General features: G+C 44.8%; 1 protein-coding gene across 3 annotated transcripts in view; it reads right to left on the reverse strand.

Annotated features, from left to right (window-relative positions):
- Positions 1 to 3,489: 3,489 nt before the first annotated feature.
- Positions 3,490 to 27,352, reverse strand: part of SPRED2 (sprouty related EVH1 domain containing 2) — a 59,863-nt gene continuing 36,000 nt past the window's right edge. For all 3 annotated transcript variants that reach the window (XM_068675604.1, XM_068675603.1, XM_068675605.1), the window contains exons 4-6: positions 25,275 to 25,339; positions 7,335 to 7,484; positions 3,490 to 6,941 (exon numbers count right to left, since the gene is read on the reverse strand). In XM_068675604.1, coding sequence (XP_068531705.1) covers positions 6,291 to 6,941; positions 7,335 to 7,484; positions 25,275 to 25,339 — 866 coding nt within the window. In that variant the 3' untranslated portion in view covers positions 3,490 to 6,290. The remainder of the gene's footprint in view (positions 6,942 to 7,334; positions 7,485 to 25,274; positions 25,340 to 27,352) is intronic.

A 27,352-nucleotide genomic window follows, 5' to 3' on the forward strand; every position in this document is an offset into this window, starting at 1 on the left:
ATCAGTGACTCCCCGGGTCATTAGATGAATTATATTGCCTGGGTATGACTTTGTACTTTCTTTGCCACCTCGAAGTACACAGCAGCGCACGGAAATGGGATTGCACACGCAGAGAGACAGGGCGTGTTACAGCCCTTCAAAACCTTTCTCTTTACAGCCACACAGCGCGCTGCTGGGAGATGCTGTCTCACACGACATTAGGCAGCGGGCTTGAAATCTCACAGAAGCCAAACCGAAGTCTGTCAACTCTTCCCAAATGAATTTACAAGTGGGGAATGGGGGAATGAGATGAATGGCATGGGATGGTTGTGCATGAGTGCAGGGAAGCAACTGAAAATATTTGTAGAGATCTAAGTACGCCACCCCAAAAATACACACATACTTTCCATCATTTAAATATCTCGTCTCTGGGTGGAAGCCAAGCATTTTTCTATTTATTTCCACTTATGCCACCAAGATACGAAGGGATTTAATCCCCTAATTCAACATGTTAGGAAAATACCAGAAGGCTGAACATCCTGGAAAAGGACAAGGTGTTAGGAGGATGTTAAATCATCGAGCACGATGTGCTGAAGAAACTAAAGCATTTCCGGTTGCTTGTGCTGCAAGCTCTCTCAGTGACATGTGAAGAGGCTGCATTTGGTCCTTACCAGAAGCCAAGTTCTGTCTGTGATAAGCATTAGGAATACATGCAATGATACCTCTTGTTTCCAGCCCTCCTGACAGCTACTTCCAATTTGCATTTCTAAGTGGAATTAGCGGAGGAAGGAGATTTACACATTCCTTGCTGATGGGGACTGTTTAGTTTGAACTCCTTGCAGACAGGCTCCTGCAGAAGCCAAAACCTCCCAGTTAATCTTCAGAGAGAGTGACAGGAGAGATGACCTTTCAGATGAAGACCATGGACTTTTGCTTAGGATACTCCTGCTCCAGGCCAGCAGCTCCCCATGTGACATTATGCAAGTCATTCCAACCTTACTCATTTTCACAACAGGTTTAAATAAGTTTGTCTGATTTAGATCACAGTGCTCTGAGCAGAATAGATTAAAAAATATTACTGAGTGAGCCCTTCTTATGCAAAAATTCTGCTTCTGAGGGCAAAGCAAGGCAGATACAGTCACTCCTAGGACACACTTGACAGGGTTATCATTGTGGTTACAGAAAAACAGAGTTGTTGTAGCCTGAGAGACCCATAATGGTTACCCCTCCCCGCTGCCCTCCATTCCCCCATCCATCCCCTCTGACCTGCTACTGTCAAGCTGGGCATCCTTCCCAACCTGGTAATGCTTTTATGAGGAGCAGCTTGTCACAGATATATTCAGGCTTCCTGAGTGAGCACAACCAAGAAAACCCTCTCTGTGTCCTCTCTCTTTCTTCAGGTTCACAGGCTACAAGTTCACACTGGTGTGAATGCTGTAACATTTGTCTGAGACCAAGAATGCCTCCCAGGAGAAAGGTTTCTTGGGGGTTAAACTGGGTCTGCTCCACTCCTGCTGCCACCAAGGGAAAGGAGAGGCTGGGAGGTCTGTTCTGACCTGGGCAATGGTAGCAGGACATTTGGTGGCAAGTTGGTGTGAAGCCACTTTGCTCTGAAATGCCAAACCACATTTGGCAGTGCCTAAAACTTACCCTGGGTGAAAGATTATTCTAAAATGTAATTTGTCGCTAAATGGTATTCTTTTAAAGTCATAAAATATTCAGATTTGTTTCCTGTGGTTGCAAGCTTGCTGGTCTGTATCCTCTCCTTGATTGCCTCCAGCCAAGAGGCCAATTCCCATCACAGATGCAGAGCGTGAGTAAACCTGGATGCAGAAGTTTGGTTTCCTTCCATATCGCTTTGTATCTTGCTGAAATCTGCAGGGTCCAAATGTACTGTTTACTGGTTCAGTTTAGAAATCCCCAGGCAGAAGTGACCCCTTTGGTTTTCAGACAAGCATGAGAGGAGACATTGCAGGCCACAACCAGGTACAAACGAGGCTCAACCAGGCCTTCTGCAGGACAAGCTGTACATGAAATGCCAGGAAACAGAGCTAAAAGTCTTTCTGCCATCATTAGTCAAGACCAGGCCATCAGAGTTGCTTTGCCTTCAGCTTTCCGTGGCAGACTGCAGGATTTTGTGAACCATGAGGGTCCTCTTGTGCCAAGCAGCAGGCCCACACCGCAGCGTTTCTCAGGAGGGCCGCAAAGCCTGGGCGGACTGCTAAAACTTGTTTTGTAAAAATGTTTACAGCAAATACACATTTTTATAATACGCATATATTTATGTGAGATATGTAAGATCTATAGAAATATGTAAAGACAAAGCAGAAATGGGCTCGATCTCAGCAAAGCTGTGACAAATTAAACCACACATTTATGTGACTGGAAATTCGCACCAAGTGCTGGGTCTCCTGTTGGATTAATGGAAAAATTTGTAGAAAAATCAGATACACTTACTGTTTTTCGCTGGTTTCTGAGTCGATCAGCTGCAGCCTGGTGTCCTCTGGCCTTTTTTAGCTGGCTTATTCCTCTTCCATCTTCCATTTTAAACCCCTCGGACGCTGACTGCAGTGCCAGCAGGTGGAGCTGCCCATGTGTCTCTCCAAGTAGTGTCCTGGCAGGCCTTGCAAACCTGCACCATGGACCCTCAAAAAGCAAGGTGTCCTCTTCAGTGATGACCTTTTCGGGAGCCACGTGTCCCCATGGCTACCTGCGACATGAGCCGAGCTTCTCTTTCCCTCCAGGGCTCTCCAGAGCCTGCTGAAATGTGCAGACATATGGACTGCTTTGCAGGCAGATTTGGGTGCCCACAAGGCTAACTTGGCGTTACAGCCCCTTCCCTCACCCCTGGGACAGTGTAGGGGGCAAGTGGTACAAAGAAAGAGGAAAAATGCCAGAAAAAATACCACAGCTCCCAGCTTTTTTCTTCTTCTGCTTTCTCCCTACCCTCCTTTTCCCTCATGGTGCTGGGACTACTCCAAGTAGTGGGGTGGTTTTGTGGTGGCATGAGGAGGACATCGACGTGTTGGCCCTCAGCACCAGCCCTATTTCCCATCATAGTGGCTAAAATAGGGAAAAAAAAGTATATTTTAAGGCCTCTGTGGGATGGGAGGCTGTGGGGGGTGGAGGCCCAGAGGGTGATGGTGACACCTGAGGGTGCCAGCCCAGGCCCAGGCCCAGTCATGGCCACAATGGCCTTCTGGAAGGCAGAGCCACCAGGCCGGGCCTACTCATCGAGGTGCGCCCCCAAAACATGCAAAACACCTGAATAACACCCAAAACCGCTTAAAAAAACCCACCCACTCCCTCATTCCCTGCTGCATTTGGGCAAGCACAGCCTGTGTCTGATGCTCACAGCATTTACAACCTCAAAATGCAAACTAACTCCATTTTTTTTTCCCTCAGAGACTCTGAGGTCTTGGAAGGGTGGCTCTGGTAATTTCCCCTGTATTTACCAGCGTGGTTTGATTTTCACCTTGTTTTCCAGCCAGGCAAAACCCATAAACGGCATCATTTTGATATGATGTATTTGTATTTACATGGTACATTTTAAAGCAATAGCTACATTGATCATACATATTAGAAACAATAAAAAAAGAAGTTAAGAACTAAAATGTACATCATACACTTGTATATATATTTTTTTACACAGAGGTAAAAAGGCTTATAAAAATCAATACAACAGGGTTTTAACTTTTAGTATATAGATACAATAATGATGAGGCTTCAGGCACTTTAATTTGTTAATGTGAGCAATAGCTTGAAAAAATTTTTCCACAACAGAAAAAAAATTGGTTAATGTTTTGTTACCACAGATACAAAAATAAAATCTGAATAATTTCTCTCAAATGATTGATGTCAGTATTGCAAAGCTGACTGGGAGAATGCTACACACTGTTCAGCAGCAGTGTGGAAATTAAGGAGAAATATTTACAAAAAACACCCATTTCTATCATTGTGCCCTTACACCACTGCCTTCACAAACCAAATAACACACGCAGCAAAATCTACAAGTATTACAAAAACCCAAAAGGAGAAAAGGGAGGAAGAAGAAGGGAGGAAAAATAATAAAAAAAAATAAAATTAAAAAAAGTTTGTTTTTTTTTTTAAACTTTTATTTCCAGACATACAGAAAGGCTTGGAGTATGTCTACTTTACTTAAATAAATAGGGGCACTTCAAGACCGGACAAAAAGCTGTAAGATCTTTTTGTAGTGTTGTGCTTTATAGAGACAAGATCTTACAGATGTTTGTTTACATGAAACAACTCTGAGAACAGAAATAAAAGGAAAAGGTTGTTCCATTAAATTTTTTCGAGGCTGGCTTGATGTTTACTAGACACCATTGAGAGATTTGTCAACTGCTATTAGGCACAAAATATTTATATTTCATTCAGCAAACCCAGACACATCACCAAGAGTGTAACACTCCATCCCTTTTCCATTATCATTCATTTTTTTCCAACCAAAAGATCCCCAGCAACTGCTACAAATTAAGCCTACCAAACTCTATAGTGTATAAGCACATTGCATACTTAGTTCATGGTTTACTAAAAAGCTGTGATTAACTCTCAGAGGAACTGTTGGGACATTCCACCAAGAAAAAATGGCAAGCGTTCCTTTTACATTTATTTGGCAAAAAAAAAATAAAAAAATCCTCTCTTTTAAGACTGATGTCAATGTGCAATAGAGGGAGGGAAAGGACATGCGCCCACTGGCAATTTACTGCAGAAAGAAATTATGGCAGGAACAGCAGTGCCAGCTTTGACAAGCCAATCCCTAGCTGCCTCAAAGTATTCAGATTGTACTATGCTAGTTAGAGCTCACTGCGCTAAATCATTTTTTTTTTAATAAAAATTATTTGGCTATTCCTTGTAATATATTAGAAAAATACTCTTTTTCCAGCTAATTACAAGCCTTGTACACAAGACAACATGACATTTAAAAAAAATTAATCTTATCCTGCTGTATGCACCTTATGCATCCACTTGATAAATCTGGGTGGCAAACTGGGGAGGGGAAAGCGGGGGAGACACTTCAGTCTGGCTCCTGCAAAGACTCACATGCTTAATCCTACACACAGAATCACAGAAATGCTGGTTGCACACGCATTAAGTTGGGACATCTGTAAGCATCTGGAGGATTGGGACCGTAGGTCAGGAAATGAAAGTGGTGGTTAACAACCTGGCTTTTGATTTTAAATACCTGCTTAGACTGCTAAATGTAGTTTCTACTGTGGATGTGTATGTTCTCATGCTCATGTATTATACAGAAAAAAATAAACAAATACTATTTTCCATACAATCCACCACTTAATGCAGCATTTCCCCAGAATTGCCATGGATTACAATAGTGCTTTTGACATTGCATTGTTAATAATTCTTTGCATAACAAGAACTTTCCCCATCTGGAACCTTAGTGTTTTATTCTCAAATCATGACATGGCTGGCTAATGAAGAAGTTCCCTTCTTTCAGGCAGAACTCTGAAAACACAGTTTTATTTTTCCAAAGTTATTTAGGGAAAAAAGAAAACACTAAAATTTAAGTTTCCCTTTCAAGTAGTGGTCTGAAATGATTACAGGTAAGGAGAACTACCAGATTCTCAATGGTTATGTGACTATGGTAACTGAGCCTTGCTTTCTGTTCATAGAACTTTAAGAACAGAGAAATAATTTAAGATGTTTGCTGAAGGAAATGACGATGGACTCTAGAAGAGAAACTGCAGCTTAGATGGCTATTTTGGCTTTGGAAAATAGAACAACAACAACAAAAAAACAAAATAAAAGAAAACCAGTGACAGAAATACTGTGTTGTGGTACAAGTTTGTTACTAGCACACCTTCTATACACACAATAAATTGACGGCAAGTTAAAATATCTTCCAAGTGAGATTTCATTCACTATACCACCCTGTTTTGAGAAATGCCAAAACTTGCTAATGCACTGATGGTACCGAGCAAGCAGAGGCAAAACGGACACAACCTGGAGATGTTCTACAATCCACCACCATTTAAAGCAGTTCTTTTCTCAAACTCATTTTAACTGAAAAAATAATATAAACATGTACAAGAGAGTCTGTTTGATTACAGATTAATAATACAAAAGTCTATGCTGTACGTTAGTTAGTTAGAACACTTGATGAGCAAATCAATGCAGTGTGAGCCCCAGACGATCAAATGTAAAGTGATCCAAACTGGTGGTTTCTGGATGCTGTTGGGCACAGTGGCTGCATCAAAATAAGTGATCTTAATGCTCAAAAACCAACGTGTTCCTTGAACTACAGGAAAAACATAACACTCTGAACTCATCTGTAGTCATCCAGCAGCTTTGTGTTTTCCACCACAGCACCTGCACATGACCCCACAGTGGTGACAAGCCCGAAGCGGCAAGTAACAGCACATACATGGAGCAATGAAAGACAAGGCGATAAGGGCCATCCACCGGAGGCAAAACATTTCATCACTGGTGTCACACGAGCAAGGATCTGTATAGTCTCCTTCCGGATCGGACATACAGTGATAGAGCATAGTGTCTGCGCACCACATACAGCTCACTCGACGGATGCAAGTCTTGACGCGGTCTGGAGCATCCTGGCATTGACCCCGTTTGTTCTCCTCATGATTGAACATGTCCCTGCAGTACACGCACCGCGACCTCTCGCCATCCTCCTTCCGTCTGGGCTTGAATTTGACGGGTTGAGTCTTTATCACAGCACCCTTGATATCTTCACCCAGGTCAAAGTCTGAGTTGTCTACGTAAGGATAAGTGTATTCGTGTTTTGAGGCCTCACTTTTGGCAAAACGTACGTAGGAGTCCATGTCATCAGGATCAAAGTTCTTTCCTCGCGCTGGGGCATGGCGATAGTCCTCATATCCAGTCATCCAAATCTTTTCCCGAGGATTGATGCGTACTATCTCCTCATCGTCATCCGGAAAGTTGACGTGCCGGTACGATCGTGGTGCTGACTGTGGAAGCAGGGATGGAGAAAATATAAGTAAGCTCAATTTTCAATGAGCAATTACTTTCTCCTTGCTTAATGAAAAGCAAGTTATTGAACAATTTTGATCTTTGTACACACTTTGGTGTGTTTTGACTGAAAAAAAACACACCCAACAAGCTAACAGATCAGTGCATCTTCACAAATGCCCTGCTATCTGTAGGAGAAGCAAGGTAAGCATTTGGCTTTCCCCCATAGTCCAACTTTCAGACAGAAAACAGACACTGAAAACTAAAACTGAGAAGGAGACAGGAATGGGGATCTTCTGAGGGATGGGGGCGGAACCAAACACTCCACAGACTTAGCTAATGACAGAGACAGTCCTTTATGTCCTAACAGCTAACAGAGACAGAAACCTTACTTGTTCTAGATGGTAGTGGTCGGAACTATAATGGTCGTGAAGGTGTCCACGAGTGCAAATTCTTCGATGTTCGCTGGATGCCGGAGAAGCCAGAGTTCGCACAGGCTGTTCCCTTTTCTGAGAGGAGTTGGAGGAGCTATCTGTAGCATTCTGTTTTAAATGGAAAGGGGAAAAAACTTGTCACACATTCAGCTGTTGCAGCACGCAGTATTAAAAAGAAGTGTTTTGCCACTCACTGACTTCGCACACACCTGCAATATTGGCAACACCTGACAGCAGGCAGCTTCATCAGGTTTCACAAAGTTCTTGAAAGAGGCAGATCTGTTGCCAGGCCATAAAATGTGTTGCCACACACATAGAAAAATTAAATGTGCCATAGTCTACCAGTGACATATTCACTAACACCACTCGTATTCGTTTGGCATATTATTTGTTGTGCTGGGCACTGCAGGATGGCAAACATTCACACTAGAAGTACAAGGTTAAATGATTGCATCATTTGAAGGAGTTTAAGTCCTGATGCACACTCAGGACTGAAAGAAATCTGGTAATTTTGTTAATCTTCAGGAGTCCCATTAAGATAAAAACTTCTTTACGCATTCTTCTCCAAACACTTGCTGAGTTCCAGTTCATCACAGACTACTTAAATAATCAGCTTTCCTTTAAAAATCATTTTTTTCATCTCCTTTTGTCACTAATCTCCCATGTGCAATGAATGTTCCTTTTATTTTTATACACTCCTGCCTCATAGTGCTCACTTTCTTTAGATTAATTATTATATCATTACACAGTAACAATCATGAAATGGCAAAATATGCAATAATATGCTGCTGCCAATACCTGCAGCTTCTTAATGTATTTATTTTCTTTATGTATTATAATAATGTATTATTATTAGAGAAATGCACAGCAGGTGACCAGTCTTAGCCATCCCTTCTCCATAGCCCTTCCTTGGTTAAAATACCTTCCATCCAATATCCAGGCATTCAGGATTTTTGCCCATTAATTCTTTTCATATGTCAGTTAGACTTTTTCAGATTACCACAAATATCAGAGGACAGCTGTTACATGAGCACCCTCTCGATGGTTCCTTTTACACATCAGTCCTGCTGTTGACAGAAAGGCTGTAACGTTGCAATTACATCAATTGCAATATTGGTGCCTTGAACTAAGAAAAATCTCCATCCCCCTTCAACTGTCAAGCTGTGGCTGCGGCTAAGACAAGTCCAATGGAGACGTTTTCATTTTCCACAGCAGTTAGCAGAAAGACAACCCCAACAGAGGAAGGTAGTTATATCAACACTGGCAGAAGACTGGTTTTACCTGAAAAACCTTCTCTCCTCGTCAAGAATGCACTCTCTAAATATTATTTTTCAGTGAATTGTACTAAACATGTCTCTTACTCCCAGAACACAAGACCAGTCATTGTGGCCATTTGTTTATTCTGAAAACAACGCCTCGCAAGGCTCTGTCCAAAGCTGAGCTACACCTTAAAGCACTACAACACAAAGTATGTGTCGAACCACTTTAACTGGCAGAGCACTTAAAGGCACTGAACTGCCAGCTTATTTTGTTGAAAGCAAATGCACAGATCTGGTTGCAGTGTGATGTAAAGTCAGGCTGGGTTATCCGAGACGTACAACAAGCAGGATGAGTTTGAATGTCTGACCCACCCATTGTGAACAGACTTTTAATTCATGTGGGATTGTTTTTTCTTTCCCTTTTTTTTAATTAAAAAAAAAAACAACAACAAGTACTTAGAACAAGTCTTAAGATATGTTAGCAACACCTATAAAATGCAACTGCACTGATATTCATTTTTTTCTTATATTATTATTTAAATGGTTCATCAGCCAAGTCTTCATTTCTCACTAGATACAGACACTTCACTTCTGGGGTTGAAGCACTTCTAAGCTAACTTTTCTGCCTCTAACTTCAAGCCCTACTGTATCGAGCACATTCTGGGGACACTTCAAAATAAAACGAGAAGCTTTTACAAGCAAGTACTTCAAAATAATATTAAGCTTTCAGGATATTTTGAAAACCTTAGGAGGGTTAGGATTTAGTTACAACAGCCGCCTCCTACAAGTACCTTTCCGCAGCGCGGCGTGTGGCGCAGACTGATGCAGAGCTGTAATTTCAGCTTCTCAGAACAACAACAGAAAGGCACACACCCCAGATTCCGGGTAGTTTTACCCTGTAGCATGCTCTTAAAGTTAAACTTTGACTGTCATGAGCCAAAAAGGAGGCAGGGCTTAGCAGAGTGCCGTGCCAGCCAGCAGGACCCTTTACCTTCAACTGGAATTGCAGCCGAGCCCTGCTGGGACAAGCCTTTCGTGGGTACGCTCCAAAAACATCGTGGGTGCTCATGGTCAATGTAATGAAGCCTGGGAAACTTACTCAACTGGAGTAGGTGGCACACGTTGGCCTGCAACCCTCTCACCCTCTTAGATGGAAAAAGAAGTCCCAAAGTGGATGTAGCTGCTAGATAATCCCTTGTGGGGCAGCTGAGGGCTGTAACCAGCCCTCCGAGAAGCGTGATGCTTGCTGGATGTGTGCACGGCCTTGCTGGGAAGGCCGCATTTCTGCAACAGGCAACTGGAAGAGAGGCTGGAGCGATTTCTATCTAGCTGGATCCTTATCTGCCCTTGCTTTGCTCCACACCTCCTTCTCCTTCAGAGCCAGCAGGGCGACTGGGCCTCTCCTCCACATGTGTTGACATGGCTACAAAACCTGTTTGCAGCATACCAAAGAAGCTGCGGCTCAGGCCTCCGCATTAACCTTATTAAAAATTGCTTCATTTCCACGTTCAATGTCCTCAGATTAGAGGGGCACTTTGCCAACACAAACACTTTGCTCCGAGCACCCAGAAAGGTAGAAAGCAGGCTATCCGAGCCCAGGTCTCCGTTCACTCTTCTGGAAAAAAGTTCATGCGGCCTCCTGGATGGTGAGGCTGAAGGGAACTGCTTGACAGACGCAGTATCTGCTGGCTTACCTTGCTGACTGTCAGCTGAAATAAGCACTGCTACTTTCCAAATAAAAGATCCCTCACCAAAGCTTCAAGTTTCTGTAGAAGTAAAAAGAAGGCCCTCAACATATAGGAACAAATGGGTTGAAGATTTGGACGTAAGAGGGGGAAATATTTGTCCCTCCCAAGCAGAAGGTCACCAGTGAAGCCCCCAGACCTCTACTTGTGCTGCTGAGTGTACTCATAAATAAACTGAAAACAGGGTGAACAGCAAGAAGACGAAACCTTCTCATGACACTTAAGTTATTCAGGGAAGCAAAAATAAAAGCTGACCCTGAAAATTCGCTTAAGAATCTCATAATGCTGGGATGCTAAAAAAAAAAACAAAAAAAGCTAATTATCACTAACATGTAAAGTGATGGGAACACCTTGATCTGACACATACAATGATGATCAAACAGCTATTGCTGCTCAGGAGAGAGGTCTTGGGGTTAAAAAACAGCAGCCCCCAGTGCTATAGTCAGGACAATCGGAGGCCTGGGGTGGCTTCTGAATACTGGTTAGCTAAATAGAGGAGGTCTGTCCAGCCTGGAAAAAAAATGATGGAAGGGAACGTGAAGATGGGAAGGGAAGAAGACTATGGAATCAGGAGCCCCATGGGCAAGGAGAGTAGGAAGTGATTATCCTTCTGGTGTTCTTCAGAAGAGAACACAAGGCCTTCAGTGGGACATGCTCAGATAAGCCTCAAACAGGAGGAAGAATTTCTGACAAATCCCAGGGTTACAGCCGGGTTCAAGAAGCCACATGGAAGCTCTCAGAAAGCGATCAAGGATGAAAGGTATGATGCTCAAGACCTGAAAGTTGGTCTGTTTCCTTAGTACCACTCAACCATGACTGAATCTGAACTTGGTGACTGGTGACAGTCAGACACATCCTTCAAGAAAAGGATTTAGTCCATGGTGGAAGCAGAGAGCAATTCCTACCCCACATAAGACTGAGGGCTAGGATTTTCTGCTGTCGTCACAGCAGTGAAAATTTGGGGGAGGATGACAGAGTGGGAGACACAAGAGGTTTGTTGCAGGTCACCCAAACACAACACACTTGCCTATGGGAATAAATCTAGAAAAGGCATTGTCTCCTCCAGAGCCAGGCTATCAACCATTGGTCTCTCACAGAAACACTGTCTTCCCCAAAGCCAGTTGAAACCAATCTGGTTACAAATATTTTTTTTTTCAGGGGAACTATTGAAAACATGCCCGGTAGCCACAGAAGAGAAATGAACCCAAACCTAAAGCTGTTGGAACAGCGAGTCCGCAAAGAAACGCCGTTTCAACACGCCCTCAACGCACAATTAGAGAATTTTGTGTGGCACGTACCAGAGCTTTGTGATTGCTATGGCGGTCGCGAAGCCTTGTGGTTTCGCTGCTCGGATAACAAAATCATTAATCATGACCATAATAGCAATTTTATAAAACCCGTGCTACACATTTCCTCCTGCGAGTGAGCTGAACATATCTAGGCGAGCACACGTACCGCATGTTTGATACGGCCACTTGGAGAGAAAACACTCCTTTTCTACACACAAATGCTTGTACTGCGATCACTAAAAAGAAAAAGTGTCCCCGGCCCCTGTTTCCCTCTCAGAATTTAAGAAGTGACTCATTAAATTAAAAAAAAAAAATCCCTAGTCATTAGTAAAGAAGATTATGTTAATCATTTACTGCAGTTTACTTCTCATTGAAATGGATTTGTTACACAAGAACGGCTGGCTAATCAGGTGCCTAAGTAATATTCTGAGATAAGCATCTATCATAAAAACAGATGAGAAAAAAAAAAAAGAAAGCTTTCCCCTTCCCCCATTTCCCAGCTACTGAACTGGACAGATCACCTTGCCTCTAATGGCTTCGCAGAATAGTTTCACCCCTTGTGGTGCAATACCCGGGGTGGCCAGGAAAAAGAAGACAGATCCATCTCCAACTTATGAAGCGGCTTGTCAGAAATCAGTTGCCTGAGGGAATTTATGGGAGCTCTGCTGCTTGCAACTTCTAGAAGTGCTCTCAGCCAGCTAAAGCATTACCAAGTCTGCTGTCAAGATTAATTGTGGGTCAAACAAGATGATTTGCTTTTTCTCTAGGATTTTAATGGCTCCACGAGGTAGGGAAGGCGATGGGGAATAGAAGTATCATGATGTTGAACAAGCAATTTTGCAAGTAATGGATGGCTCTAAAGTAATTGGAAAACTGTGCCAGCCTGGCCGTTCGACAGCAGAAGCTGTCTGTCTGCAAGTTAACCTGCTGTCTGCTGCCACACGTCGCTGTGCTTCTCTCCCACTGCCGTGCAAGCTGCCTTTCTGAACCACCCCAATCTGATGGGGTCTGTCTGTGCCCCACGTGGAAATGCAAAACTCGGTGGGTCTCATCTTTGCCAAGGCATTCTTCAGCCGCCAACCCTGCTGCTTTCACTTTGGGAAGCCCACACATGCTAATGGGGAGCCTGCTTGATGTCTGATCATCTGAAAAGACATCCCCAGTACGAGAAACCCAGCTCCATCACTAATTCATGGCTTAGGGATGAGCCTGGAAAACAGACATGCGACAAGCTGCATCCTCCCCGTCATCTGGAGCCCGTTGTTTGTGTGCTCTGCCCAGGTGCAGTTTTGCTTGGGAGCCCCAGCACAAGCGAGCAGGGCCCTTCCCATTTGCTGGAGAAAAGGGAAAACACAGCTGCACTATCGATACGGAAAGGAAAAATGATAAAAGTCTGAAATGGTGAAGCAAGTGAACGGTACGGACCTACGCTCGACTCTGAGGTTTATCTGCAGAGCCTCCGCTGTTTATGAACTTCACAAAGAGGAAGTCTGAGAGCTATTTTGGACGCACGGCACAGAAACTTCCACCTTTCCAAAGAAATTAAGATAAAATATAGTCTCCCAGTACTCCCTCAGCCTAATCTTGCAAGAACATTTCTTTCCTTTCCCCTCCAGCTTTTATTTTTAAGCCTTAAGGGACATGGCTGCTTCTGAAAGTCACAGAGAGGGAAGAGCAAAATTTTTAGTTTTTGTCTCTAATTGCTCTCTACTCAAGAAAATTAGAAAAAGATTTCACATTTTTAATTCGTCTCTGAATTGTCCTTGTGTTCAAGAGAGCCCACTTCAAGCAGGGCTAAGATTACCTAGGTATTAAGGAAGAAAAAGCTTCATTGTGAAGAATCTGTAAGATTTTAGATTTCTGTCTCCTGACCACAAGATTTTACTTTGTCCTGACAAGACAAATCCAAGGAAAAAAAAAAAAGCATGTGTCCAATTTCTGCTTGTTTCGTATCACAGAGGACAATTTTTACTAAAGACAGCAGTTGTATTTGAGAAAGCAGCTTCTATGCATTTTGGAAAAAGTCTTGAAGCTCTTCTCCACAGAGGATCACGAGAGCTGCATCCAGTCCTAATCCTAACAGAGAGCCTGCAGGAAAAACTTTGCGTTAGATCATATTCCAGTACGGCTCGAAGACAAATTGGCCATACGCAACTCGTACAATAAGCACGGATTCAGATTTTCTTACACCAGAACAGGACTATAATTTCTCAAACGTTTGGACCGCTTCCTAGTCCCCATTTACACAAATACCAATATCAAGTGCAGAAAGCCAGCTAGCTTTACTGCTACCTTTTTCTATTTTTTAAACTTCTGCGGTTAGAGCACTGAGTGCCAGAAACATCCCGGTGGCTGCGCTGCCTTTAAGTCAGCAAAACTTGAGGAACATTTACAAGGACTCTGCGCACGAGATCATCTCCATTAAGCTAATGCTAAACCCGCTTCTGGCACCGCGGGTCAGCTCTGCGTGCTCCACAGATGTGGCTGAACGACTGGCTCCCAGGTCCACGATGAACACATGCGAGTCAGGCACAGCTAAAGCCATGTGGCGAGCAATCAGGTGTGCTACGGGGGAAACCTCGGTGAGATTTTTCTGTTTCACCGCTTGCCAGGCAGCAGACACAGCTCTGGGCGGACAAAAAGAAGTCCTCTTAAAACCCAGGAGCTGTTTAAACCAACTGGTTGCTTACGACCAGCTAGGGACAGAGGCAGGCTTTTCCTTTTAGCACAGAGGGCTCCACAAATCTTTTCACGCCTCGGAAATTACCTCCTGGTGCAGATCAGAGCATTGCCGGGATGATCAGCTGCCCAGTATTTGTGTTCCTACAGCTCCGCGAAGATTAGCGAGGCCTCCCTCCCATAACAAGTAACATTAGCCACGCTGCTGAAGCTGATCCTCTTCTAAGGCCACGAGAGATGGCCACCGAGGTCTGCACGGGGCCACACTGCCACGGGGAGGTGACAGTCCCTTCTCCCTCCCATCGGTCCCATTATGTGGCTGAGGAGCCACAAGAATCCAGCCCCAAATCTCTCCAGCTGTATTTTTAAAGCACTTTTCTGGCTGGATCTTGTCCCCAAGCCCAGCTCACCACACGTAGAGGCTTGTGTCCTGATGGCACAGGAGGCTCTCAAGGTGGCCTAGGGGGCAGAGATGGGCGTCTGGAGCAAGGCACCATTGCTCCAGATGGGTGTGCTGAGCAATGCGTGCACAGAGAGGATGGCGAGAGCCTGCGTGGCTCGCAGGGCAGCCGGGAACAGATGGCAGCACACAGCTCGCTGCTGAATCCCAGCTCCTCCACGCTGAAATGCCCAGGGAGGGGGAAAATAGGACCGGGGAGGGGGAGTGCTAACAAAAACTGGACTAGCTGAGCCGCAAGGATCGGTGCACCTGAGCCATTCACATCTTTGCTTTGTAGAAATTAAACATTTATCCTCTAAGTTTGGAGGCCTGCTCCTTCTATACAATATGCTCAAATGCAAACAGAGGAGAAAAAACAGTTAAACGCAGACTTCCCACAGCAGACTGATACGGTATTTTAAGAAAGCAGTTAGGGGTCATTTATTCACACAGTTATGAGCATCCACGTTATTTTCGCTGGAATCCGTCCCCAAAATAGAACCCAACAGCTGATGCAAACTTTTAAAATACCCTCTTCACATGCACTGCAAATATGTCAGGCTCCGCTTAAAAATGCGGTGGTGCTGACTCCTGCCTTGCCTTCCCTCCTCGCAGACAGAGCCAGAGACAGATGAACTGCTCGCCCTAATCACTTCTGATTTAATTTCCATAAAATATTTACGAGGCGCGGGGAGAGCAGACCCTTGGCAAAACACATTAGGCAGGTGAGGGAAGGGAACAGGGCTATCGAGATGCAGTTGTTTACGGCGCATCTCAGCGCTGGGCACAGGTCCACGCCGAGCTCCCGGGGCTTTTGTAGTCCGTGGCATGGTTTTGGTTATCCCCAGCAGCAACCACCACATGCCTGGGGGCGAGGGCGGTGTCATCGTGCTGGATATTTTTTGTCAATCGGAGGATTTTCTTTATTCCTCACTTTTTAAAAGGGGGGAGCCTGTCACTTTAAAGGAGCAATCATTCTGGAAGCCTCATGGAAGAGCACATTGCATTGTTTAGCTTTCCCAAACTCCTCCTTCCTCTTTGCGAGCTCTCCAAGAAAATAATAAAAAGAATAAAATCGAGAGGATGAAACCAAACTATGGTTAGACTTAGCAAAACGCGGGCGCACGCTCCAAGCAGCTTGAACTCTCTGCATTTTTCCCCCCCTTTCCTTTATTTTTTTCCCATGCCCGCTACATGAGACAATGGGATTCAAACCAGATTTTTGTGCCTGAAACAGCATGTGGAAATGGCAGCCCCTCTCCTGAAAAGCGGCGCCGAGATCCTCGTCTGCCCCGTGGTTCTGACCCAGCTCTCCTCCTGTCACCGCCGGGACACGAGGTCCCAATGCAGCAGCACCGGGGGGCACCAGCCTTCCCCCTTTGCCTCCCGTGCCAGCTGGGATGCCTGGCCCAGCATCCCGGCTTCATCCAGACCCGGCGGCGATTCCCTAATCCGTCCTGCTGCGGTGCAGGAAGCTGTCAGTCATCGCGCCGCCCGCCAGCCAAAGCTGCTTCTTCCCGACCGTGCTCGCACCCTGTTTTTTTTGCATTCTGCCCTGCTGCCTTCGAGACACCCGAAATCAGCCAGCGTCCCTGCTTTTTGCTCATTTTGCTGCGTTTTTTTAAAACACAAATGGGAAACAGCAGGAGCTTTGCAGCAGCACTGAGAGCTGCATCCCTCGGCTGCCGTCTCGTGTACAGTGCTAAAGTTTGGGGGAACTCTCCGTGCTCCTCTCAGGCTTCTCGCCTTGAATCAGGTCCCCCTCCTACGCTCCCGTACGAACGCCTGAGAAGCCACGGCTGAAGAAAAGCAAGGCTAAAATCAGGAGGCCTCAGCCTCGCTTTGTAAAGCTTCATCGAAAAGCTGAGATACGCCAATCCCCTGCGCTGCGATCACGCCGGAGACAGGCTGTACTGGAAAACACTCCCCGCTAAGTGCCTGGTTCACCTTGACCAGCGCACAGCACCAGGAGGAAAAACATGCGTGCCACAGACACGGGGCAGGTTGGCATGTTTGCACATTCCCTTCCCCAAAGGTCAAATCTCAGCGCGCTCGCTGCCCTTCTAGACGGCACGGCAGCCTCCACACACACTGCAAAAAGCAAGCGGAAATTCACTGCACGCTTCTCTTTCATTCCCTGGGAGAAAAAAAAATAAATAGAAATAAAGCAGAAAAAAAATAATGAAAAAGGAACTTTCCTCAGTGCCACTCTCTTCCCAACTTTAAAGATGCTGCACTCAGGTGTGGACTATTTAAAATAAAACCCCAGCTGGCTCTGCCAACACCGCATCCTCCACTGCAGCCCAGCAATGCCCAGGTCCTTGGGAGAGGAAAGCCCACCTCCAAGGGCACCCAGGGACAGCAATTTGGGCTGTGCCACTGGCTGATGTCTCCCCAAGGCTCCCCACTTTACCCATGGGACCATGTGGCTAAATCTGATCAATATGCTTGATCCAGGTTAAAAAGATGCTTTAAAATATAAAAAAAAGAAGAAGAAAGAAATCCATCTCTCCCCCCTCCATTTCACTGCACATTAAGACAGGGCGATTTCAGCCTGGCTATGTTTTGTTTCCAACACGTCTGTGCTTTAAGCACACCAATGCACTAAAACGTTCGGCTGCAGATGAATTAAAAGGAGGGCGCTCGTAAACAGCTTCACACTTTAACTCATCACATAGTTCAAGTACATTACTACGCAGCCAAATTATTTTTCGGAAGACAAACATTCAGTTAGCTGATTGCAAGTGTGAAACGGTGCTGCCATGCGCTCAGAGCCACAACTCCTTAGCTCCAAACTCCAGCTAGCACGGCACCGGTCAATTCACCTTCAGACAACAAATCCTACCAGCAGGTTGGTGCTGGCCCTTCTCCTCCAGAAGCCTCCAGTGGCTGCATGTTACAAGAAAACAAGCTTTTGGAAGCTTGGAGATCACTCAAATGAATGTGAGACTGGTCATATGCAACAAAAGAATTGAATTGAGTGTGATACTGAAAGAGCTGGCACGTTTACCTATGCCACCCTGTCATCATTTAAGCACAGGAGTGTTTGAAACAGAATAAAATAAAATAAAATTCTCCTTTGAACTGCTGGAGCAAGGGAAAAAGGGCAAGCTAAGCAACAACCCATCCCGAACTGGTGCACAAAGTACACCACTTACAAGTTCTGGCAAGATGCAGCTATAAGGAAACTTCCATCATAGCAGAAGATCAGATTTCAGCTTCCTGCAGGATATATCCCAATCCCACTGCAGGCCCAACTGTGTTTGGATGTGGGAACGGTACAGAGCCAGAAAACACACTATAAAAACAGTCTTTAGAGAAAGAATTGCGACAAGAGAAATTGCTTACCCTCAGCAAAGCAGTTTGACACATCCACATCACCGCTATAATTAGCTGCATAAAAACTACACGACAGCAAGGCTCAGGAGAGCTCAATATGGATATTATCTGCTTAATAATTTGTTCCTGAACAACAGATGCTCCTCGCCTCTCTTCATGCATACACGCCCTGAATGCTACGGGCTCCAAGCAGGCTGCTATTCACCACGAAGGACCGCTTCCCTCGTCCAGGCTGCTAAAGAGACAGGTAGTGCAGTCCTTGCAGAGGACGTGGGCATCTGAAGACTGTGTGGTGAATAACCAGGCTGATGCAGGTTGGTTAATTAAAAGAAAAGAAAAGAAAACAAACACAAACAAAACAAAACATTAATTTTTTAAAGCCTTAAACCGAAGCGCAGCGCGTTTGGTAACTGATCTCTAGCAACAAAAGCCTGGTTTACCCACCAGAGAGTGACCTGAAAGCAAGAAGTAACGCAATAAATACAATAAAGCATTGCAGAAATTGTGCAAGACCTCTATTTCCCGCTCCTTTCTTTCAAAGAAAGCAAGATTTCTAATCTACGCCATGGTTATCTCTCCCATCAGCTCACCTTAGCTCTTCATTTTCATATCATGAATCTGCAGTTTACGTAAGAATAAACAGATTTCATGTAAAACCCATCTCCACAGCTTCCATGCCACGGCAATTTTTGTATTTCCTTCTGCCCACAAGAGAGGCTTTGAGCAAACAAGGACAACTCATAGGGTGAAGACAGTAATTATGGCTTTGAAGGACTGAAGAAAAGAGCAGCTGCCATTCGGGGTGACACCTCTGTCTCAGGGACAACCATAGCGGATTACTGTCAAAAGTAAAACTTGCTTGTATTTGTAGTAAGAATAAGAAATAAATGCATTAATTTCCAGTGTCACTTCAGAGAAATAGGAGGTCCTGGAGGAAAGGGGGAAGCACACTGCTACAGAAACCTTTGACTATGACAGCAGCAAAAACTTTCCACTTGATTTTCCCTACTGAAAAATCTCTTCAGGTGTCATTGTCTGTTCCCCTGGACTGACAGAAATTCATTACAGGCAAAGTCAACCTGAGGAAAGGCAGAAAAAAAAGCATAAAAGAATCTGGTTTTAAAACGGTTTGGAATCGAGGACTTTTTCACTATTTTCACTAGGGTCTCCTGACCCCCGGCATAGAAACTCCTCCATGGAGAAGCTGAAATACCCTGGCGATTAAAGGGAGGAAGAAGAAAAAGAGCTACAGATACACCAATAACTTCAGACTCCCGAAGTACCTTGGTAGTGGGTCTGCTGGAAGAAATCAAGACAGATTTCCCAGGGCAGGAGCAAGAAGAAGGCAAGCTGTGCTCTGATGTGATAAATGGTGGCTGCCTCGGTGTAACGCTGAGTGTGCACGTGCAGGACTGCGATGTGCAGAGCGCTGCACACAGCTTGAGGCACCCAGCTATGAAAAACAGCAGGAGTCCAAGTCCAGTTCATTTCTCTTCATTTAAGCCAGGGAAGATTTATTTTTTAATATGTATTTTAATATATATATATTTGAGCCTGCTGGTATCTGTGTGTGAATTTCTTTCTTCTTGGCAAGCATTTCTTTTTTAATCTGGATGAGAATAGCTGTGGTTTACAACACCAGCCCCAAATCCAGCCATCAGAGGATGTGGGTAGGAGCAATGAACCCTTCTGCCGTCCGTGCATCGCTGAGCAGGAAGAATAACCCAGGTAAATGCCACCCAGCCCTACTGCTGTGACGGGTCCCTAATCGCTCTGCTCAGCCTTACAGAACAAACAAGGCGGATTTGCTCGCAGTGACAACCTAAGCACCACACCCCACCACCCCCAGACAGAGCTCTGCGCCTCCAAAAGAAGCTTTTCCCTTCTGTTACCCTATCTCAGCCTTAAGAAAAAGGCAACAGCAGGCTCTTGCTGCTCCTCATTCCCCGAGAGCAACTCATGAAAGGTATAAATCTTGCAGCTCGGTGCTTCTCTATGCTCAGCAACATCATTTTCCACAGAGGGGTGGGCTGAGGGATGCTCCAGCCTTACACAGAGCTCACAAGAATTTGTAAGTACAGTCATCCAAAGCGACTGGGCTGGGTCTCTACATATCTACTTTAAAGAAAAAGAGATACAGTGGTTCTTTAAAAGAACCATCTGAACGTGAAACGACCAAGCCAGCAAGAAAAGTTAGATTTAGTGTTTATCTAACTAACATAAATCTTATAAATTTTAATAGTGAGGCTGTAACACACTTGAGGCCCACATGGGAGATGAAAGTAGGGAAAAGGTTTCATGGAAAGGCAGCAAGGAGAAATCTGTTTTTTTAATTATGAAACCAGAAGAGATGCAAAGAGGGCTGTAACGTTAACAGCTGCCATGACCCTCTCGGCTGCAGCCGTCCCTTCCAGGACTGCTAGCAGCATCCACGCCACAGGACAAGGCTCCTGGCCCTAACGTCCCCAGGCACAGGAGCAGTAGGACTTTGGGCTGAGAAAGGGGCACGAGGGGTGCGGGATCCCTCGAAACACGCAGCCCCATGGGGAAAATGACAATCTGGAGATCGTGGGTGAGAAGCCCAGCAGCAGGATCCTGCTTACCCACAGCAGTGAAATGCGGAAAGAAAGCCAGGGGTAACCTTGGTGGCAGCAAAATCCATTCACCTTAGTGAAGGAGCAGAGTATTTTCCCTGTCTTGTAGCTGGGGAACAGAGGCAAGAAAGCTTTTAGCCAGGACCCCATAAAGTCTCCAAGAGAAGCAGTGGACTGTGCCTGTATGTCCACAAACCCAAACCTGTAGATCAGCCACACTCCTCCATCTGCAAAATTCTGTCAGTCTCATTTTCAACAACAACAAAAAAATCATATTTTTAAAATTATTAATTACACGGAACAGCTATCATTGTAACATGAACATCAGACTTAGTAAGGTCGGGTTTCTTTGTTTTCTCCCTCCCGCTCCCCTTAAGCCAAAAGAGGGCTGCAGTCATTTTTAGGTTCACAAAGCAGAACAGACATGGGAGCCGTTGCTCCTCCTGCCAGTGGGTGTCTTGTCTTTAGCACTAAAGCAGGCACAAGGCTGCGGATTTATCTGAAAAACACATGAGCAGCATTTCAGCTGAACTGGTCATAAGGTTTCAGAACGAACATCTCTGCTTTTCGGGTGGGTTGCTAAAAGAGACCATTTCAGGCACTCTGCAGACTCTGGAAGACATTGACCTTTCTTTCCTTGGACTCAATTCACATTTTTCACTTCATGGTCATGTGGGATTATTATCTGTAATTGAAAGTAAAAGTGTAGATTAAGGAAAAATTCTGCACAAGAACTCAATTATATGGCAAATGCTGTGGCTGAAGAACTACAGAATGTATTTGGACCTTATTAAAAGGTACTTCTGAAGTGACTGTTAATTAAAGAAGCCTGAAGATGCAAACTAGATGGATGAAGACAAACAACAGTCTCAGACCATTGCAAAGACAATGTTTCCCCCAACGGAGACAGAACGGATGGCTAGTCTTACTCAGATTGCATCTCTTGAGAGGACGATTTATAATGTACAAGACAGGAGAAATTTATTTGCTAACATATGGAAAACATTTATGGGCTCTACTGAGGATCTGGAATTAAAGAAACACAACTACATATTGTTAAAACTTCTAAATGGAGATTTCATTTCAGAAATAAGCATTTTTTCCCCTGAAGTCAGTGACATTTATTTCTAGATACTTTTGCTTTCTGCTTTACGAGGTATGGCTTTCCAAACAGAGGCCTGAATTGGTTTATCTAGCTGCTACAGGTCTCAAGCACAGCAAACTCAGTAGAGTCCTGGTTCTAAAGACACAACCCAGCCTTCAGAACGACGGCCAGGGTGCACACATGCCATAGGGATGGGCAGGGTGCTGCTGCCCGAGGTCTTTTACCAGCCGAGCTGGCACGGCAAAAGCATGAGAGAGAATAAGGCCACCGACCCCAGCAATGCTTCTCAAGCCACAGCTGCAAATAATTCACCCCCTTGTACCAGAAAACAATCCTCTGTTAAGCCCCACAAGATCACAGCCTGATGGAGAGCCCCACCAGCAGGGCAAGCCTTCCCAACCTCAGGGCAAATCACCTACGGGATCCCTGGCGGGCTCAAGTGCCGGCTGGTGATCCACCGAGATGGGTGCCATACAAGTTACACGCACAAAAAATGCAAGAAGGCATCATCCCATGGAGCAGCACTGAAGCTAATAAGATACAAGACGGCACAAACCCCTTGTTTCAATCAATAATCAACAGTGCTCATGCGTAACGAGGATTGGGTTTTTCTTTTTAAGCTGATGCATTGGTGCAAACGCTGATGGAGAGGTGCGGCGATCCGCAGAGCAGAGCAAGCAACTGGAAGTCTGGGCCGGCTGTGGTCGAAGTGACTGAAACAACTTCAAGGAGAGGAAGGACCTCGGAGCAAAGTCTTTGAGGCAGCCGTGCAGTGGCGACGGCTGGGATTTTCAGAGACGCGTAAATGACTGCTTAAATGACTCAATCATGCAGATGCTTTTGAAAATTCTGCCACACGCAGTTAAGTTTATTCATGCATGTGTGGGAGAGGGGGAGGACTGTGAAGATTTTAATAACTACCTTAGGAAATAAAAAGAACAAATGTACTTTCTCTTTAAAACAGAGCAAAGAAACCGAGCCCTAAAAATCCATTGCTGTGGCTGGGGAAAAAGAGCTTAGAGGAGAGTTGTAATAAAGTTGTGTGTGCAAGGATGACCAAATGGACTGTGAGACGCAAGTCCAAAAGAAGTTGAAAGGAAGAATGGAAGAGAAAGGTTTAAATAAACTAACAAAAACAGTGAAAAAAAAAAAAAACAAAACACAAACCCACTACACATTAATTTCCTCCAGTCTAAAATCTCTCTACACTTTAGTGTTTTATTTCAGGCTTATGCAGATCTTAGGCTTCACCATCACCAACCAGGGTCCACAGGTAAATGGGAATTCAAGGACTTCCTTCAACCCAAGAAAACAGGGAAGAGATACTGGGGAAAAAGCCTGATTTTTGGAGTAAACCCACCCATCCCTGTGACAGCTCGACAGCAGCACCCCATGAGCTACCACCGTCGGTGAAGTCCCCTTGCTACGCAGGAGCCCACCTAACGTGCCAAAACGTGCACAAAACCCTAGCAGAAACCGAGGTGTGAAGGTCCCCGTAGATCCCAGCTGGGTGATGATTTACACGCGGATGCTATCGAGCAGCTTGTTCCTCCCTCGCCACCGAGCATCCTCCCCATAAATATCGTCGCGGTGGGGGGTGATCCGACACCTCGCTGGGGTCAAGGAGAGGGGAACATCTCTCTGCGTTTCGGTTGAATACGGGAGGAGTTGGAGCTGTTTCCATGCAGCCGCTGCGTGGCCTGTCCAGCTTTCCTGGTGTGAGGCAGCACGTACTGAACGGCAACAGCCCTCCTCTTGGTTAAGAGCACCCTAAGAATTGAAAAATCAGCACAAGACGGAGCTGGTGGAGAAATACAGGAGCACTCCCAGCTCCCTACACGTCAGCTGGCTGGGCTTTAGTAAAAATAAAAAATATACCCTTTGCTATTTCTGTAGGCTATTAGGCTACTTTTTGTTGCTTTAACACAGAATATTTCTGTGCCTAACCCAGCAAGAGCTGGCCCATGGACGCCCACCTAAAGCACATTTCAGCGATCAGCCCCACTCGGATGAGCACAGAAGAGCCGCACACGCTTCCAGCACAACGTCCAGCCCGGCAGAGCACTGCTTGCCTGCGGACTCCAGCCACTTTTGGGACAGAACAGCACAAATCGGTAAACCGCCCCGGCTCCAGCGGGGCCTCCCCCTGCTCGGTGCCTATAAATCACCCCTGGCAGGTAGCTGGGAAGCAGCTGCTAATGATGGTTTTGCTGCGGAGCGCAGGAAGTCACCTTTTAACCCTGCCTGCTGTTGTTTGTCTCCCCGAGCCATGACAAAAGGACAGGCGCGGACAACGTGCCAGCCAGCCATCGGGTCAAAGCACGGCAGGAAACCTGGTCCCACACCGGCCAAAGTCGCCCTAAAAAAAAAAAAAAAAAAAAAAAAAAGAAACAAACCACCACCTTTCGACTTCGGGATGCTTGCCTGCAGCCGTTTCCGAGCGGCTTGGCGGCATGTCTCCCCATCCTCAGCTCCTCCCCGTTTGCCCTCCAGATGCAAGGAACGGTCCCAGAAGATGTTTTTTTGAGTGAGGAATCGCCTGCAGCCACACACATCCCACCTTGCGACCCGTCCCCACCTGCGCCGCGGGACAACGGGGGCATTTATCACGGAACGAAGGCACGCACACGTGCGCCCGAGGGTTTGCGAGCGGAGCCGGGCAAATAAGTGCAATAAAACAAAGTATTCATTGTGAGTGGCGTTTTTTTTTTTTCTTTTGGCCCATGGAATATCCGTGATCGGATTACAATTTCATCCGACGTATTCACTGTTTTTTGTTTTTTCCCCCCTCTTTTACAGCATGCGAGTGCAGCGCGGATGGAAGCTTCTTCTGTTTCAGAAAAGCTCCAAAATGCATCTTAGACCTTACCACAAATTAAATACAAGCAACTTGCTCCTACTTAAGCCACCGCTGGTTAGGTAGATCGCATGGCACCGTGCCTTTCTCCAGCTGAAAAACGCTTGCTTGAACTTTCTACCTTCACGTACTCACAAGACACCTTCAATGTTGGCTTTTGCTCCCAGTAGCAAAGTCAACTTTTCAGAATTTCATTTCCTTGACTGCACACCTGAGAGTTGGCCACCTACTGTAGTCTGTGGGAAGGCTAAGGACAGAGAGAGAGATAAAGAGGTGCACGCACCACTCACACCAAGGCATATTAAACCAGAGAAGGATTATTTGCTCACTTTCAGCCCTGACAACATCTGCTCTGCTCTGTCATGGTTTTCACGTGGCAATGGGAGCCCAACAGAAAGCAAATGCTTCTGCAAAAGTTTACCTTCTGCAGGGCAGATACTTGCATCAAATAAAACACACCCACTGACCAAACAAGATTAAGGCCGGAAACCAATCCCAGGTAATAAAATGCACAAGAAACACACTAACTTTTAAACCTGACCATGCAAAACCAGAGCATAAAGGAGAATGACCTCAAGGGAGATGAACTTACTGTGAAGACATCATCGTCACCGACCTCAGCCTCGTTGTGAAGCGTTGATGAGGAAGTAGTAGACCCTAGAAAGAAACATATTTTTTTAAAAAAAAACATGACATTGCAATTTTTTCCCCATTATTATTAGGTTGGTGAACACTTGGAGGCTAACAACTTTATGTGTTGGATATATGTAAAGGAGTGGCTTAAATTAAGGAAGAAAAAACACCTGCTGCTAGCTGTGTTGGAAAGGTAGAATCTGAAAGAGTTTCTTAACATGTAACTGCATGGCTGCCAATGCTAATTAGCTATGTTAAAAATAGCATTTAGCATTTCCAATTACAGAAGGCTCTCATTTCTGAACGGTAAAGCCACATACTAAACAGTGCTCACGGCTAGACCCTCAGCTGTCAAGAAACCATACATGGGTTATTCTTCATCTATTCCTTAAAACTGGAGGGGGGAAATCACTTTTTATTGAAAAACGAACCTCACTTCGAAAGGGAAGAGTTAGATTGTGCTTTTTTGTTGTTGTTGTTGTAATTTAGGAAGTTATTAAATACTGTAAAGGTCTGCTGTGCTATTAGCTATTTGTCAGAGAAGCATCCTTCTCCATGTAAGCAACATGAAAGGAGCCGAAATAGATAAAACCACGAACAAGACTAAAATACTAGCAACGGCTTGGAAAATGGGAAATTGTATCAAAAAACCCTCCTTATGGCCTCTTCGCACACCCCACGGGTGCCCCCTGAGGAGCTGCTTCATTTGAGTTTGAACCACATTGCATCCCTGAGTGAAATAGTTAAATGCTTGGTACCACCTTCGCTCTGGAAATTTTTCTGAAATAACGTGCTTTATATAATGCTAAACTGCACCAGCCCCGGCTGCGTTCGGTTGCGTAATCACGAAGATGTGCAGAGCTAAGTGTGAAAGCCCACTTAAAACACTAAGTAATGTGAAAACATTCATGCCGTTTGCTATATTAGCTTTAAAAGTAAAAAAAAAAAATAAAATAAAAATCCAGACTCCCTCCAGAGCTGCCCAGGATTACTGTACTTGTGCAGAAAACTTAAAGATACTTCTGATGCTACATGAAATAACCTACCAGATAAAACAGTGACTTAATGAAATGAAGCTTCAGATGCACGGTTTGTTGTGCTTAATATTACCTGCTAAATCTGATGAAGTGAACAAAAACTGAATGCGAAGTGAAACCCAAGGCCTGACACTGTGTGTGCACGTGCCAGTGATTGTTTTTCATTCAGAAAGCCTTATTTGGAAGTTAAGTAGGAGCACATTCATGAGGATCAGACTGTGCTGTTAATGTGATAAATATAGATTTGCTGATTTTGAAGTATCTGAGATACAGCAGAACTTGATTTTAAATACTTCCACTGTAAAATGGATTAGAAAGAGCAGTGTAGGATCTGCCCCATAGCAGCATCTCTGAAATACCACTCAGTACAACTGAGCTATAACTCTGTATGGTCCTGTGCCACAAAGATAAAACATTGCTTTTTTTATGACTCAAAACACCTCCCAGTTTTAGCAAGCAAGAAGGAAGCAGGGGGTCTAAACATGACTTGTTCAGGTAAATGGCACAGGAAAGAGCAAATGAACAACTAGTTGAGAAGATCCTTCCTCAAACCGGTGAGATGAATATTTAGTCCCCCATGGCACTTTCCTGGTAATTCCCTCCCAGTAGCTACCACTTCCATGTTAAAGCAAGGACAGGGCATCCAAAAGCTGAAGCTGTCCTAGGGAGCAAACGTCCTCAAAACACAATTCACCAAAACCAGATGGATACAACACTGCTCTGATCACATGGGGTGAGGAGGAAAAAGGCTTTAGAGCGCTGAGTCCTACATAAAGCGGCATGGCTAAAACCAAGCAAAGAACCCATAATGAATTCATTTTCATTAAAATAAAATAAAGGAAAGTAGTATTGAATTATAGCTGTATTATGACTGATTGCAATGAGATGTGAAAAGGAAGAATTTATGACAACTTCAAAGCACAGGCAATTCAAATGCATTTTTTAACAGAATTAAAAAAAAAAAAACAAAAACAACAACACAACAAAGTCTTCAAGAGCG

Source organism: Anas acuta, chromosome 3, assembly GCF_963932015.1.
Source record: "Anas acuta chromosome 3, bAnaAcu1.1, whole genome shotgun sequence".
Lineage (NCBI taxonomy): Eukaryota > Metazoa > Chordata > Aves > Anseriformes > Anatidae > Anas > Anas acuta.